Below are 15,852 nucleotides of genomic sequence, written 5' to 3' on the forward strand. Positions count from 1 at the left end.
CTGACGCCAGAGGGTAACAGTGCAATGTTGCCCGCGAATGTTGACCGACGACCGCCATTTTTCTAAGTCTTCGTTGTACCATAAAACAAATCACTTAATGACTAGTCCCTTGGAAAAAACAGTTAATTTTGTTTTCCTCGAATCTCAATGTAGAAAATGCATTAAACATTGAGATTCTCCAGTAACAAAAGTAACTTTTTCTCTCGGGCCCAGTCATGAAGTGTATACTACTAACTCACTTGAGGCCAAAGAAGAAAACCTTTTTGCACTGGTCAAATACCGTAGAATTCCGGTTATAAGTCCTGGGCTTATACAACCTCGTAAGGGGTTTTGGGTGGGCTTAAAAGCGGAGGGGCTTATATCCGGGAGGGCTTATAAGCGGAATTCTACGGTATATTCCCGTTCAGCCTTGAAACCCTTCACACTAAGTCAATAAGAAAATTACAATTACATTTCATAGTTGTCACCGATATCTAACCTTCTTTCAAACCACGAGTGTTCTATCTGTTCATGAGGAGGTGACGGGGGACACTCATAACCAGTGGTCCGGGTATCAATAGTAAGGGGCCGAGAACGAGGGGACAATAATGCCTCGTCTGTGCCGAACCTCTCGTATCGCTCCCTTGGTGACAGCTGAATATCGTCTGTATCGTGCTGTTGTAGTTTGTAGAGTTCCAGCGGAGGGACAATGGGGGCACCATGGTGCTTTTTCTTGTACTGTTGAGTGATGAGATCTTTTCGTGGTCTGAAGGGCGATGAGTCAACTTCATCCACTTCGTCATGCTGAAAGACAAGAACGACATCTTAAGGTGGCTCCATAGGGTTCTTGACCGCGCGAAGAATGGGTACGAAAGGGCGAGCTTGAAATGCCGGCATTCAAAACAAACATGGCGGCTTCACGCGAGCGTGAAATTTTCGGCGAGAAAATGCGAGACTTGCTTCCTGCCAATGAAACAACACCCGTGCTTTCCTGTGTTGGGCAGATAAAAGAGTTTACAACACCCTAAAGAGGTGTTTACAACGTCCGCGGTGCTTCTGGCCGCTTTTGTAAAGTTGGTGCGATCGAAAGCAAAAGAGAAAATAAAGAATAGTCTCCGTGATTGTGAGATACTTCGAGCAGAATTCAGAGATTCTGCTACATAAAGGATAAGGTATGTCTCTAACTAACCTGGGTTACAGACGCACAAAAACCAACAACAACGGTCTTACACATCAACTGTAGTCAGTCGCGCGCTCAAAAGCGAGATCCGATGACTTTGTATTCGGCGAAAATATAAATTTCCCCTGTATTTACTAAAGTTTCCGTGAAATTCTAAATGCAAGATTGATACCTTTGCCTTGTTTTTAAAAATGTAGTGTTAGTAAAAGGACCTGACACCCTACTTTTTTGTTTTTAAAAGTTACTTCTCACAGATTCGGGGATTTCAAAATTTTCACCGAAGTGATCACCATAAAAAACCGTAGGATTTTGGTAGATGTAGCTTAAAAAAAAGGCGTTTTTAAAAAGATTCACGATTGTCCTTTTTTATTTTCGGCAGTTTTTTTACTAGTTTAAAAAATAACGCGAAAATGATTTGATGGATATCACTGTGCGCGCGCCGTAATATCTCAAAACCCTATGGAGCCACCTTAAAAAACGCCATTCTCACAGTGTGCGCAAGGAAGAAAAAGAAGGGCATGTGAAGAGTTACTGAAAATTACAACAGCAGAAAATTGACGGAGCCGGGGTTCCAGCCACAAAATGTTCTTGCTGTCTCTCTTATGCATGTTACGTTTCGAGCAACGGGTAAATGAAGGGTCCATTCCTTTGGGATGAGAGAAGAATAAATGATCAAAGATCACTCGGATCATGTGCATTACATAAACCGACAAATCCTTGCACAGAGGGGATTCGCCGGCTCCTTTGATGCACCATGATCCGAGTGATCTTGGATCATTGATCTTGATCTTGATCATTGATCATCCCAAAGGAACGCACCCTAAATTTTAAAGTTACCATCTTTCTTCTTTGATCTAGCCTGTTCCAGGCTCTTGGTAGTTATGGGAAAGCGAATAACGTGGGTGAGCGAGGAAAAAAATGAGGCAGGACGAAGGCGAGCGAAGGACAATAATGCTTCGCTCTTCTTCGTCCCCCCTCGTTTTTTCCTCGCTCACCCGCGTTTTTCGCTTTCCCCTTCAACTACCGAGAGCCTGGAACATGCTATCTTTGATCAGACCACCCGCCCAGCATATTCATTCATAAAATGCCGTTGTCACTGAATTAGAATCAAACACGCGGAATTCACAATGGAAATTTCAACTCCCCCTACTCGTTTTCATACATTTCTTTTAATTTCAGTTCTGAAAAGGCGGTGGTGCCTCAAGTTGACGATTTTACGGTGCTTGTGTGCAAGAGAAATACCAATAAGGTGTGTTCATGGTGGCCATATTAGAGGAGTGAAACAATAGAATGATTTTCTTTTTGGAAAAAAAAAATCATTTTTATGCAAATATCTTTTATTGTTTCACTCCTCCAACAAGACCGCCACGAACACACTCTATACTCACATCTTGCTTTGTTGACGCAGCTGGAGGCTGAATTCTTGATGACCTTGCAGACCTGGGTGATCTGGGGGGTGTCGTTGACACTACATCTTTGTTCTTTGCTTCATCAACTAAAGGATGCACCATTCGTTTCTGCTGAGCGTCCTGTGAAAGACCCACGACATGGTTACACAGATTGATCACAGGCCAACCAACTTTTCCAATTTGACCTTTTCACTCCCAGAGGTGGATCTTACAAGCTGTACAAAGTGCTTATAACTTTGACAACTGTACATGTAGCCTTATTAAACGTGTTTAACCACTCATAAATAAAAACTTATTAAAGAGTTATTTCATGTGATACCTGTTTTTTGCCTTTGAAAGAGTTTTACTACCGCACAGACTATTAATTTTATCGTGATGTGCTTACCCAGAATTCACTGCCTACCATAAAACTTGGTTCTCCAAAAGGCAAAACCAAAATGAAAATCACAAAAATAGTCAAAACTTTGGGAGAATCAACAGCATAATACTGCCTCATCTCAGGCATCGCCCACATTGAGTTGTGGGCCAGCCTGCTTCACTTTTTGCTTCCCTTCCATTGAGCACTAAATTCCCTTTTCCCGCTTTTTACCAACGAAATTAAACGAAGCAGAGCATGCCAGATTTCTCTTAGCACTTGCAATATTATTGTAAAGGAGAACTAGTTTTCACAGCTTACCTTGTCTAAATCTTCTTCATCGTTTGAATGAATCTCACTTTCATCACGTCTTTTCTTTAAGCTTGGTCTACGCCTGTTCTTTGGGGGAGGTGCTCGGTCACGGGTCAAAGAACCAAGCATCTCAGAGTTCCTTGTTACTGTGAACAGCGAATCGCTTTTACTTGTACTTATTATTTCCTCGTACAAATCTTCGTCATCCTGAGTCAAACACAAAAATATGGTAACTGTATTTAGCCGCTGTTATCTTTTTTTAAGGGGGGGGGTTGTTAGAATTGAGGGGGGGGGACGTGCAACAAGAATGCTAAGGCAATAACAAGAACTTTTTTTCAACGTTGGAGAAATCAAATTCTGTGATGAAAATTATGTTCCCTACAGTGCAGCAAAAGCCGTTGTGGAAAGTGGAAAATCCTAATAAAATCGGGAATGCTGGCCTACTTATATTCTTGAAACCATACTCCCTGTGAAGCTTAATGTTTAGGAAGAAATTACTTCTATGGATCTAAATGACAACCCCATTGGTTTATTTTAAACAAACACCGTAAAATTCCAACTTCCTAAGGGCTTTTGGGTGGGCTTATAAGCAGAGGGGCTTATATCTGGGAGGGCTTATAAGCGGAATAAAAAAAGCGTTTCGAAACGAGCCACAGGAGTGTTGATCAAAATACGTTTTTAGGTTGAAAACGCATAATAAAGCATCAAAAAGCACTGTTCAGTGCTATTAGCCGGCAGAGGGGGGCTTATATCCGGGGCGGCTTATAATCGGATGTATTTTTTGTTTCCAGTTAGATGGGCCTATAACCGGGGGAGCTTATACGTATTTACTGATCGGTTTTTTTTTCTTTTTGGGTTTTATTTTTTTTTTTTTGGTAAGTAGGGGCGCCCATAACCGGAATTTTACGGTATGTCTCCCGGGTGTTATAATTTAAAGTTACAAACAAGAGATCAACTTTGAAAACTGAAAATAAGTGGAGAAGTAGCCGCAAGTCAAATACTCGGAAAAAAGATTTTCCGAGTTCCCCAACGGGAGTCGAACCCATGACCTTCCAGAATACCGGTTGGACGCTCTAACCACTGAGCTATGGGGGACTCATAGTGAGCGAGGTCATTTACTGGGTTCTTATGTGTGACACATGACCTGCCAACTGCAGGCTCAAATGTGTCCAAATGATAAATGTGAATATATGATAAGTGGTGACTTGGATTAAAGTGAAAATAAGTGGAGAAGTGGTCGCAAATTTTCACTTAAATCCAAGTCACCACTTATCATATATTCACAACTTTGAAAACTGTTCAGCCTAACAGTATTTCAAAAACCCATATCCCAATCCGTTCCAATTTTTGTCGATCTGTACTTTCTTTTGTATTTGTTGTGTTTTTGAAATGTTCCTTCACTGTTTTAAGTGGTTGTTTCTATAATTTACTGGTAACTCAATCTGATGGCCTTTTCTTAAAAAAAAAATTGGCTAAAATCCATAACACAGAGTTGACAAAATTGTGTGCACTTACCTTAAAAGGTCCAGCTTGTCCGTATGAATGTCTTTTCTGAGGATAAGTTGAGCTGAATATGTTGTTGCTGTTCTTGTCCTAAGAAAGAAAAGGGAAACTTTTGAGAACAAAGGACCCAAATTCCAATTCACAACTTGAGTTTCCTATATTTCTCATGTTCTTAAATGCTTGCATTTTTAGGACAGCACAATAAAATATGTGACTTTGGCCTTTTTAAGCTTTTTATACATTAATGCTGGAAATTAGAAAGGACATTGGGGACCACTAGCCTCCTATGCGGTCGTTTTTAGTGGTAATCGTGTTTCACTTAAACACAATCGCCTCTAAAAACAACCGCGTGGGAGGCTAGGGGACGACTGTAAGCAAAAACCTCTTTGACCTTAGTGTGGGGTTTGAACCCACAACCTCTAGATAAGATCACGGTTACTCTACTGACTGAGCTACAAGGCCAGACAGGAGCAGGTCATGGGTAATTAAGAAGGTCAACGGCAAGGTGCATTGAAGATAACTATACTTTAAAAAAAAAAAAAAAAAAAAAAAAAACTATACTTTAAAAAATCTAGCCTTTTAGCCAACCCAGATGCATGCAGAATCCCTTGTTATACATGTAACATGTGACAAGCCAGAGGTGATGAAGCATTTTGAAACATGGGGGGGGGGGGGGGTGCTCATCATTCTCCAAACCAAGTGCAAGGGAGGGGGGGGGGGTGCATTTTCCAACTCAAATTTCCTATAATGTCTTTACAGTGTCAGGTGTGTCTGTAATCGATTTGTGACGCTGCATAACTAGCCAGTTTAGATGATATTTGGCAAGATTCAGCCACTTACCACACCAATTACAATGTCTTTGTTTTCAAACATTTCAAATCCTTCAGATTTTGGTCTCTTCTTAAGAGGTTTCACAAGATTTTCTTTTTCTTTTTGTCTGTTATCCTGTCGTTCTGATTCAGCAGTCTCCAGTTCCTCGACTGCTCCTTTTACAGACATCCTTTCCTTGTTATTGTTTTCAACAATATTACTGGAATCTGCAGGTTGGGGAAACAGAAAACAAATTGCTTAATATTTACATGCTTATGTTTTATGCCTATTACATTAGAATTTCCAAATATCAAATTTCTTCTAACATTATTGATACCCTGTCAAGCAGACAGGCTTTATTAACTCAGATAAAAATTATTGCCTTGACATTGAACTCTAAATTCTCAGAACTATAATTATTAAGAGAAATGTATGCAGGTACTAAAGACAATTGCCAACTGAAAAGGAGTTAAGGATAATTGGTCAAGGACTGTTTCAATGTATGGGATTGGAGGAACAGTGCAGGGAGGGGGACACGGTCTAAATTTCCCTCTTGAACCTGTTGCAAAATGTTTCTATTTCCCCTGCTTCCTGTTAAAACTCCAATTTCCTCCCCTCCTTTCAAATCCAAATTACATACATGTACCCCTCCCTCCCCCAAAACACCCAGGTTCCTGCCCTGCCCCCCCCCCCCCACTATAGAATTGTTACTACACATTCACACTACACTTGGGTTGCACTCGTCATTGTATCCATTACTTTCAGCCAGTACACTCACCTGATGTCTCTTTCTGACTTTTCATATTTCTTCTCCTTCGCCTTCTTTGTTTGCCAGCCTCCTCATCACTGTAGTTACGGCTTGGCAGAGGTGGACCTGTTTGTAAAAATCCTAAAGTAAAAATTCGGAGAAAAAGCCTTGAAGGGGGGGGGGGGGAGGGGAGATGAGAGGTGGTTATCAAGGTAAAATTGATCATTATAGTTTTTTGCCTGAATCATTTTCAGTGCAGATGGCAACTGGCTATCAAAAAACAATCTTGAAATAAAAGTACGAAACAAAAAACAAGTGCTATGGAAGTTTGCTTCACTTCATATCTCTAAGGGAGATACATTGTAGCTTGCTGACTCAAGATCGAGCAAAATGGGATTTAAGCCCTGGCCAAGGTCATTGCATTGTGTTCTTTGGCAAGATACTTTTCTCTCACAGTGCCTCTCTCTACCCAGGTGTATCACTCTATCCAGTGGCAGGGAGCTGGATTTGAAGCCAGGACATCTGGGTTACAAGTACAGTGCCCTAACCACGAGGCCACTCTGCCTTCACAGTCTCAAACCAAACCTACTCAGTAAACATCTTGGTTTCCATAGTATGACCAGCCATAGGAGGACAGTAGACATCGGTGTGGACATTTACACATACCTTCATCGCCAGATTCTGGTGAGTGTGGGCTGTTTTCATCAGTAGATGTCAGATCAGGTCCAAACAAATGCTCTTTAATAGTGTCATTGATTACTTTCTGTACAATCCTAAAAGAACAATTATAGCAGTATTAAGAAAATTAATAATTCTTCATTTTCCTCCCATAAAGCTATTCAAGTATCTTTGGCTTATTTTGATTGATCGATTCTCTTATTTTACACTCTTACAGACCATACATGTAGAAATGATGTCATAAAATCAAAACACATGGAGTGGTTTCATATGTTTCATAGACAATGGAAAATGTGGTCAAGTATTTGTACAATAACAGCAAATTCAAGGGGATATTCAGTGCAAATTATCACGGGTGTGACAGAGGATAGCCATCGCCTGACGACTTATGAAGTAACATTTATATTCCAATAATCTGAACATCACTGCCCACTTCCTATAAATGAACACTGCATGTGTATTCTTGCAATTTGAGTTCAACAAACACTTGTAATTTTTTTCAGAGAACCTGTTACCCTTTGCTTAATATTTATTCCAAAATTATACTCCACATTGTGATTACTAATACTGACTATAAATGCTATGAGATTCATACTTACTCCTTTCCAGCAGGTGGCTTGGGAGATTCTAGAGTGGGGCCTGAATCACTGTAAAGACAATGATATGACTGTCACACTGAAGTTATTTATTCCAACACATACAAGTCTTTTTGGTTAAAATTCAACATACCTGGTCATGCAGAGGTAGAAAAAATCTGCACGCCACCCCCCCCCCCCCCCCCCCCCCCCCCCCTCAACGATGACAGGTTTTTGTAAAGGGGGTTCAGATTTTTTCTTCCAACTGGCCAACAAAATTTCCACCCTTCTAAATTTTTTTTTCATTTTATTTTTCATAGGGCACTAACAAAAAATTGTGCACTGGACTTGCCGGAGTCATTGTGTTACAGCGTTCTTGGGCAATACCCTTTACTCTCACAGTGCCTCTCTACACCCAAGGTGTATGGTACCAGCAAATTTAATGCTGGGCATAACCCTGCAGTGGACTAGCATCCCATCCAGGGAGAGTAGAAATACTTGTAGTTGCTAAATGCTATGAAAATCAGGATAAGCTCTGGTCTGATGGGCCAATAGGCTTAAATAAAGAAATAACTATAGTCAGTGTCACAACCCTCCAAGTTTATTTTTTTCCTTAGTGGCGTGCTCACGTTTGGTTGCCAGTGAAACATTTTAGTCCCTAAATTCAGCTCAAGCTTTCAATCCTTCTTCTCAATTTTAGTCGCCAGGCTGGTGATTTCGGTTACAATTAAGTCCCAGCTCCAAAATTTTAGTTGCCATGGCGACTAAAATGGTCTTAACTTGGAGGGTCATGTCAATGTAAACGATCTCATAAAATGAAAACATGGCAAGACAGAAGAATAAAAAGAACATTCAAAAATGCAGACAAAATATTATTCTAATGTCAACGTATTATGAAGTTAGTTTTCAAATTAGCCTAAACACAATTTTGTTTTAGTTAAATGCAGTTTTCAAGAAAGAAAATCTTTGCTGTATATAATGTGTCTCCAGTGAATTTTTTTCATGGGCCCAATTAGTTAAATACATGTATTTATTCTCTAATGCATAAAAAATATTATAATAAAATGTGACACCTTTATGGAATGAACATTAACAGATCAAATATCATTTACTGCTCGGTTTAAAATTACCCAAGTTGTAAAATTTACTGCTGCTACAAGGAAGCATTTAGTGCCCTGAATTTGAACAGCTTTCATGATGTTTTACATTTTGGTTTTCAGTAAGCCACATTATAATTTAATCTCAAAATGTCTCAGTCACACCACAAAGAATAGAAACAATTGATCACAAGGGATCATTTGTTGATCAATATACAATGCTGAAAGACCAGTTTATTTTCTACACAGAATAAACCCTTGGATTAAGCACCTGGACTAGCTAATCTTGCAAATGCATGCAGTTATTCATTTACGTGCATTTATTTAGCAGAAATAAAAACATTTAGACTGAATCTTGTCAAGTTTTACCTTTGTAGAGTATTCCATGATGGTGAAACAGACCTCACGTACATATCCAGGTCTTCTGTAGGTGAAGAAATGCTAAAAGAAATATAATAAAATGCAAAAAGGTTTGACAAAATTAATGTAAGCCAGAGGAATCGCTAATGCAATAAAGATAATTATACAGAGGAATCAATAACTGCCTAGAACATAGCACCTGCTGGCTGTATTGAATTTTAATCCTCACATAACGCTAGTTTAATTATTAATGAAAGGAAATGTTGGTAAGATAATACATCAAATAGATCTATGCTCAAAAGAAACCAATATGCCCAGGCTAAATAAGCGATATTTTGACTTAATAATGACCATTTGTGTGTATACAGAGAATATATTCATTCTGTTTTTCAAAATTGGGTATGATACATAACCCCTAACACCTTTCAAATTTTATACACCTTCTGTGAGAAATTCAAAACAATCCAATTTAATAATGGGGCTTCCGTGCAGAAACAAAACCCTCAGACATTATGGCTGCAATAATCCACCCACAACACATGCAAAAATACGACAGTTACTCTTGCCTTTGGATCAGTGCATCTGTTAACTGTCTATATCAATTAAGCACAACTTGCATTTAAATGCAGACTTAAAAACACTTCTCTGCTTTAGAACTCGCAAACAAAAATGAATTTGCATTTTAAAAGACTTAAAAACATCATTCAGATAATTGCAAATTCACAACCTTAAGCAAACAGAAAACAACTTCCAATATGAAAACAAATAATGGTTCTGATGCTATTAGAGTTTGAGCTAATCTGAGTGGTTAGATGCTAGTGCAAATAAACACACTGCGCAAACTATTAAAATGCTGCTTAAATTAAAATCTGCAAACACTGCCAAAAGATATGAACCATACAATGTAGGTTTACATATTAATAACAATGTTGATGAGAATGGATGGGAAAATACATAAGACAAATAAATTGCATGTGGAGATACAAATAGTTTTAACACATGGCATGTGACAAAACATACCTTGAATCAAACATGTGACTTTGTGTCATGAACTCTCTAAGAGCTCGCAAACTATGCCTGTGGCTAGCTTAAGAGTCACCATTACTGACAATGGTTTAACAAGTGCAATCAAATGTTGTATGTGCAAGGTTTTTCACCTCAACAAAAAACAACTTGTACATGTAAGGTTGTTACGCTTGTGAACACTGAAAAGCTACTGTTCACTCAGAAAAGAGATCTACATTTCATAAAACAGGGTTCAATTTTTTTCGGACTCCCAAAATGTTTTCGGACTCCAAATTTTTTTGTTTATTAAATAAGTAATCATTCTTTTTTGCTTAATAAACAAGTTTGACTAGTGAAAGTTGCTTATTAAACAAAAAAGACCCTATTTTTTAATTGATAGACAAAAAAGGTGGTATTTTTTGTTTATTACACAAAAATTTTTTGCTTATTAAACAAAAACCTCGCGCGCTTTTTGTTTATTAAACAAAAGTTTCACAAACTTGTGGACACGAAAATTTTTACCTTCGGCCGCCATTACATACAAAAATATTGAGAGGAAAAACAACGCTACGGATGAATCATTATTTTAAAAAAATACATATTAGAAGTCTCTACTGCTAAATCATTCCACTGAGGAAAAACAAAGGCATGGGTTCCCTTTTAGGAAGAATATTTTCCAAAAGTTTGACTACGCGACGCGATCGATCGGCTGCGTTCAACGAGCTGCTTGTTGGATGTTCAAGTTTTAAATCGGAAACGAGCCCTCTTCATTTTATTAATTACAAAAAAAAAGAGATTTCTAAAAGCAGAAAGAACCGGGGATTTGAATGAAGATGGCCTGTTTGTCGTCGAGTTAGTCGGTGATATTAGATCTATTTTATAAACGACGAAATGAACATCTTTCTAGCGATGTGTTTTACGCCGGTCATGAAATTTTCCCCTTGCAGCGTTATGTGGGGAAAATAATTAGGCTCAACTCCGTGCAAAACCTCGGCAGCAATGGATAAATCATTGTGAAATGAAAAACTTTTAACAGAAGACTTCTCTGCTGCATCCTATTTAAGCGACCTTTCTTTCCTGGAAGAATATTTTCCATGCATTAAAGTTGCGACGAGACGGCGAGCCGGGAGCCAGTGAAAGTTTTTAAGCGATTTAGCAAATAAGGAGAAGGCAGAAGAGGGAAACAGCAAAAGGCCAGCACCGGAGGCGGCCCCGAGCTGAGAAGGAAGGGTGGCTGCGCCACCGCGGAGAAAGCCAGTAAGGAGCGTAAAAGAGAAAAAAAGGCAGGAGGAAAAAGAGAAAAGGGCCGACCAACCAGCCGTCGGACGAGCCCCAAAAAAGAAAAAAGAGGACAGGGCGAAAAAACACACGACCCCGCCAGCAGCCCGGCGGCGAAAACCGGAAGGAGGAAGCGAGGAGGCCGAGTAAAAAATAGGAAGCGCCCACGCAAATCAAGAAAAGTCGCGAAGAGCCGGGGGCGGGCCCGCAACAAAGGATGAGTTCAGCCGCCGAGGTACAGAAAAGAAGCCCACAATAAAAGCGGAGCGAAAGAAAAAAAAAAAAAAACAAAAAAAAGAAAAAACAACGAAACCCCCAAAAAAAGAGGAACAACAAAAGAACAGAGAAGCACAACCACAACACCGTCCACTACTTAAAAAAAGAAGTTAGCTGCGCCAGAAGAAGAAAACAATAAAGTAGGCCGCCGCACACGCCCCGCACGCCAGACCATACCTTCGCCTACGACCAGAAGAAGCCAAAAAAAAAAACCGGGAACAGAGGACCACGGCTCAAAACAAACCGCCAAGAAAGGCAAACGCCAAAAACACCACACCGACAAATACTAAAAAAGCCCGAAAGATCAAGCGGCCGCCCACAAGGCTATCAAACCGGCGAAGAACCGAAGAGCCCCCAAAACAAAACAAAAACAAAACAACAAACAGACAGAAGACTAATGAGTGATTTAAAACGACAGAGAAGTCAACAACAACCGGCTTACCGCTAACTGTAAAAAGTAAATTCACCCCGACAAAAAGCACAACTCCGACGAAATGCCCCACGCGCATAAATATAGCTGGCGAGGGCCACAGCCCGCAAACTGCAACAAAAAAGAAAAAAAAAAAAAAAAAAAAAGGAAAACAACGACCGAACACTCTGATAAATAAATAAAGAAGGATAAAACCGCAGACCAACACCACGAACGCAGAAATCCCCCAGAAAAAAACCAACCCAAACAGAAACCCCCAAAACGAAAAAACCACCAAGAAGAAATACGAAAAATAAGGATGAAGGCAAAGAAGAAATAAAAAACACACCAAAAAAACACATAAAGAAACACAAGAACATAACCAACAGTTAAAAAAAAAATAAAAAGGATAAAAACCCGGCAGCGAACAGAACAAAACCAAGAAAAAAAAGGGGTTAAAAAACACACGTCAGAAAGAAATAAAACAGTTTAAAAGCTTACTACTCAGTAAACAAAGTCTTTCACTGAAAGAGTTTTATTTGAATCAGATTCCATTTGAAAAGCGCACGCCCCCGGAGACGCGGGCTGAAACTATTTAAAACACAGATTTCAATGACGTTCGAGCGACGTCCGGGAGAAAAAAAACCGAGCTTGACTACCGGGAAGCAGTGACAGTTCCGCGCCGCCGCGGATTTCAGACACCTTTTAAAAAACTTCGATAATTCAACACGCAAAAAATACATTTTTGACACCCCTAGACCACACTACTATAGAGAAAAAAGACAGCCCCCTAACAGTGCGGCGACCAAACTATTAGTTCTTTCTTTATTAACGCACAGGTACAGCAGTAGACCTTGCGCCGGCCAGTCAACGTAAGCGCAGATATATAATTTTATTCGTTTTTTAAGCGGAAATCGACTACGGGTTCACCGGTTCACTAAAAAACGAAAAGTCCAATCAGTTCAGAGCTTCAGTCGTGATGACCGCTATATGATAATCGACTAGCCAAAAACTTTACAGAGCTCTAACGATTGAGGAACTCCTGGGTTCATCATTATAGGCGTGTCATCCGAATTGTGACTGACACCTTCTGACAGCGAGCACCGTGATTGGTTCCCGTCACGTGCCTTTATGACAGCAAGCGCTGTCATTGGTCACTGTGGACGCGCCATTAGCGATCAAAGCAGCGTGTTCGCAATTCAACGGTTAACGGAACGGTCAATCGTTAGAGCTCTGTAAAGTTTTTCGGCTAGTCGACAGTTCTGTGCTTAGCGGCGGTGGCGACATTTGTGCAAATGTTTTCGCTACGAAAATTGGTTAAATTGGAGAAATAGTGCCTTCTTCAACTCAGTCGGGGAATCGAGATTTGTTGACATGGCCTATTCTGCAATTTGCTGATTGGACTTAATTCGTCGTCATTTTTTAGGTGAACCGTTGAACCGCCGTTGAAATCTACACGTGCATACGCGACTTATAATGCGAGTTCCGGGACTACCGTATTCGAGAAAACAAGAGCGAACTTAAAACAATTTTAGTTGAGAACTATTCGTTTTGATCTGTTTGCAAGCAAGACTTACTTAACGGAGTGCTGGACACTGTTCAATACGTACATGTACCAGGCCGGACAAGTGTCTGTAAGCGTATAACAAAGAAAATGCAAGTCATATCACTTTTAGCTGGTCAAATCACTGATGGCAGTTTAAATATTTAAAGGGAAAGACAACTAAAGAATCTACAGACATACATAAATTTCTGTGCTAAGGACGCCGGGCCGTTACCCTGATGTCAGTGACTTGTTAAGAGGTGAGCTCATGTCTCATATTTGTTCTCTCGATCAGTCAGTTGATATTGAAGTTCATTAAAAGTGTGGGTTGATAACCAAAATAATTGTATTTTCATTGTCGTGTTGAATTTAATTGCCGAAGCTTTTTTAAAAGGTGTCTGAAATTTTTCCCGCGCAAAGCATTTTGGCGCGAACGTAAACTGTCAACTGCTTCACGGGTAGTCAAGCTCGGTTTTTTTTTTCTACCCGGCAAAACGATCGCTCGAAACGATCATTCGAAAATCTCCAGATGTTTTAAAAGTTTCTGTAGCTACTTTCGCTCAAAATAAAGGGCAATTAGATTTAACAAAACGACCTTTTCTCGCGTTTTCTTAGCCGGCGAGTTGCGTGACAGTTGCTTTTCAAATAGGAATCCTGATTCAAACTAAAACTCTTTCAGTGAAAAGACTTTGTTTACATGAGTAGTTAAAGCCTTTTAATAACTGTATTGCTATTTTTCTGTTCTACTGGACGTGTGTTTTTTAATCAAGCGGAAACGCACCGAAGAACACATTTTATCTCTTGATCGATCTTTGCGTAAATATCTCTGCATGATCTGCCCGTGCGAATCGAATGTGTTCTCAGATTTCACAAGTCTGTTTTGATTGTTTTTTGAATGAATATTCTCCTGTGTACATTGTCTGCACATAAGTCAATTTTACAGTACGAACGAACTCGACGAATTGCAAGAAGCCGCGAGTTTTTATCCTTCCTTTAAATTCTATTTATCAAACCGAAGTGTTCGTTTCAGTCGCGTCTAGAAGTCAACACTGAACTGAAAACTTGAGTTTCTTTTCAGTAACGTTTTCACACTAGTTTTCGCTTTCTTCAGTACCTTCTTTCTATTTAAATTTTACTTTACCGACACTTGGCACATAAATTTAATTCAGTTCAAATTTGTCCAGTTGTCGCGTAAAGTACAAACTTGATTTCAGACCGTGGTAAATAAAACTTTCGTGCGAATCGCGGAGATATACAAACCACGCTGCTGTTTATTTCGCCCTGTCCAGAATAAAGTGATCCATTTTTGCTACATTCAGAAAACTCTTTACCTCATTGTATTATTAAAATTCGGGTGAAATGATTGCGTTGTTTTTGCTCGCAAATATTTATGTCCGTAGTTACGTAGCTGCATGAAGATAAGAATGTGTTTGCAAACTAGACTGTTATGACCTGTTTTCGGTTGAAAAGCAAATTGTTTAATAAGCAAAAGTTACTTGTTTAATACACAAAACGTGCCACGTTTTGGTTAAAACCTATAAATATTTTCAAGAAAACTGGTGACTCTAATTAGCTGTCTATATGTATGACATTTATACGTTGTTTTCTTTTGCAAGATCGATTTCACCGTACTCGTGACTGCATGAAGTTCGTAAAATGTTGTGGCACTTTTGTTTGATAACTAAAAATGCCTATACTTTTTTTTAATTAATAAACAAAAGGCGCTATTCTCGCTTTATATTCAAAACCTTAGCTGGCATTTGAAGTCTGTTGTAAAAAAGTCCGCGGTGAAAGTAATCGCTAGCTAGACATTGTTTACCCTTCATACATACCGTTCTTGAATGAAAACTCCGCTTAATTTTAATGAACCTAGGAATTTTAAGTCCTTTCGAGCTTTTGCACTGGAATTCAGCCCAAATTTTGAAAGTTGACGCGAAAAGAATTTTTTTTCTGACCGTGGTAATTTTCCCTGTCTGCCGGCGCCGGGTGAATCGTTTGAACATGACAGCTAGCTCTGCTGTTTATTTTGTGTCTAAAAATAAATTTTATCACCGGCTATCTCGACTGCATATTGAATACTACGACTTTATATTTATAGGGCTGTGTTTATTTAAATCTTCCGTTCTTGCTGCCTTCAAAAAGATCCTTATTTGCTAGGAATCGCTTAAAAACTTTCGACTTTGCAGCTCGTTCCGGCATCGCCGATCGCTCGCCGCGAAATCGCACAACGTTTAATGCATGGAAAATATTCTTCCAGGAAAAGAAAGGTCGCTTAAATAGGATGCAGCAGAGAAGTCTTCTGTTAAAAGTTTTTCATTTCACAATGATTTATCCA

The 15,852-nt window shown here is 39.4% G+C and overlaps 1 protein-coding gene across 1 annotated transcript in view; it reads right to left on the reverse strand.

Annotated features, from left to right (window-relative positions):
* The window catches only part of LOC144650737 (protein FAM13A-like), a 34,160-nt gene that overhangs the window by 4,287 nt on the left and 14,021 nt on the right, over positions 1–15,852 (reverse strand). Inside the window, exons 14-22 of the mRNA XM_078510477.1 lie at positions 9,016–9,087; positions 7,574–7,621; positions 6,963–7,069; positions 6,327–6,422; positions 5,579–5,775; positions 4,751–4,828; positions 3,245–3,442; positions 2,548–2,688; positions 479–783 (exon numbers count right to left, since the gene is read on the reverse strand). Coding sequence (XP_078366603.1) covers positions 479–783; positions 2,548–2,688; positions 3,245–3,442; positions 4,751–4,828; positions 5,579–5,775; positions 6,327–6,422; positions 6,963–7,069; positions 7,574–7,621; positions 9,016–9,087 — 1,242 coding nt within the window. The remainder of the gene's footprint in view (positions 1–478; positions 784–2,547; positions 2,689–3,244; positions 3,443–4,750; positions 4,829–5,578; positions 5,776–6,326; positions 6,423–6,962; positions 7,070–7,573; positions 7,622–9,015; positions 9,088–15,852) is intronic.

This window comes from Oculina patagonica, chromosome 4 (genome assembly GCF_052425735.1).
Source record: "Oculina patagonica isolate OP01 chromosome 4, crgOcupat, whole genome shotgun sequence".
Lineage (NCBI taxonomy): Eukaryota > Metazoa > Cnidaria > Anthozoa > Scleractinia > Oculinidae > Oculina > Oculina patagonica.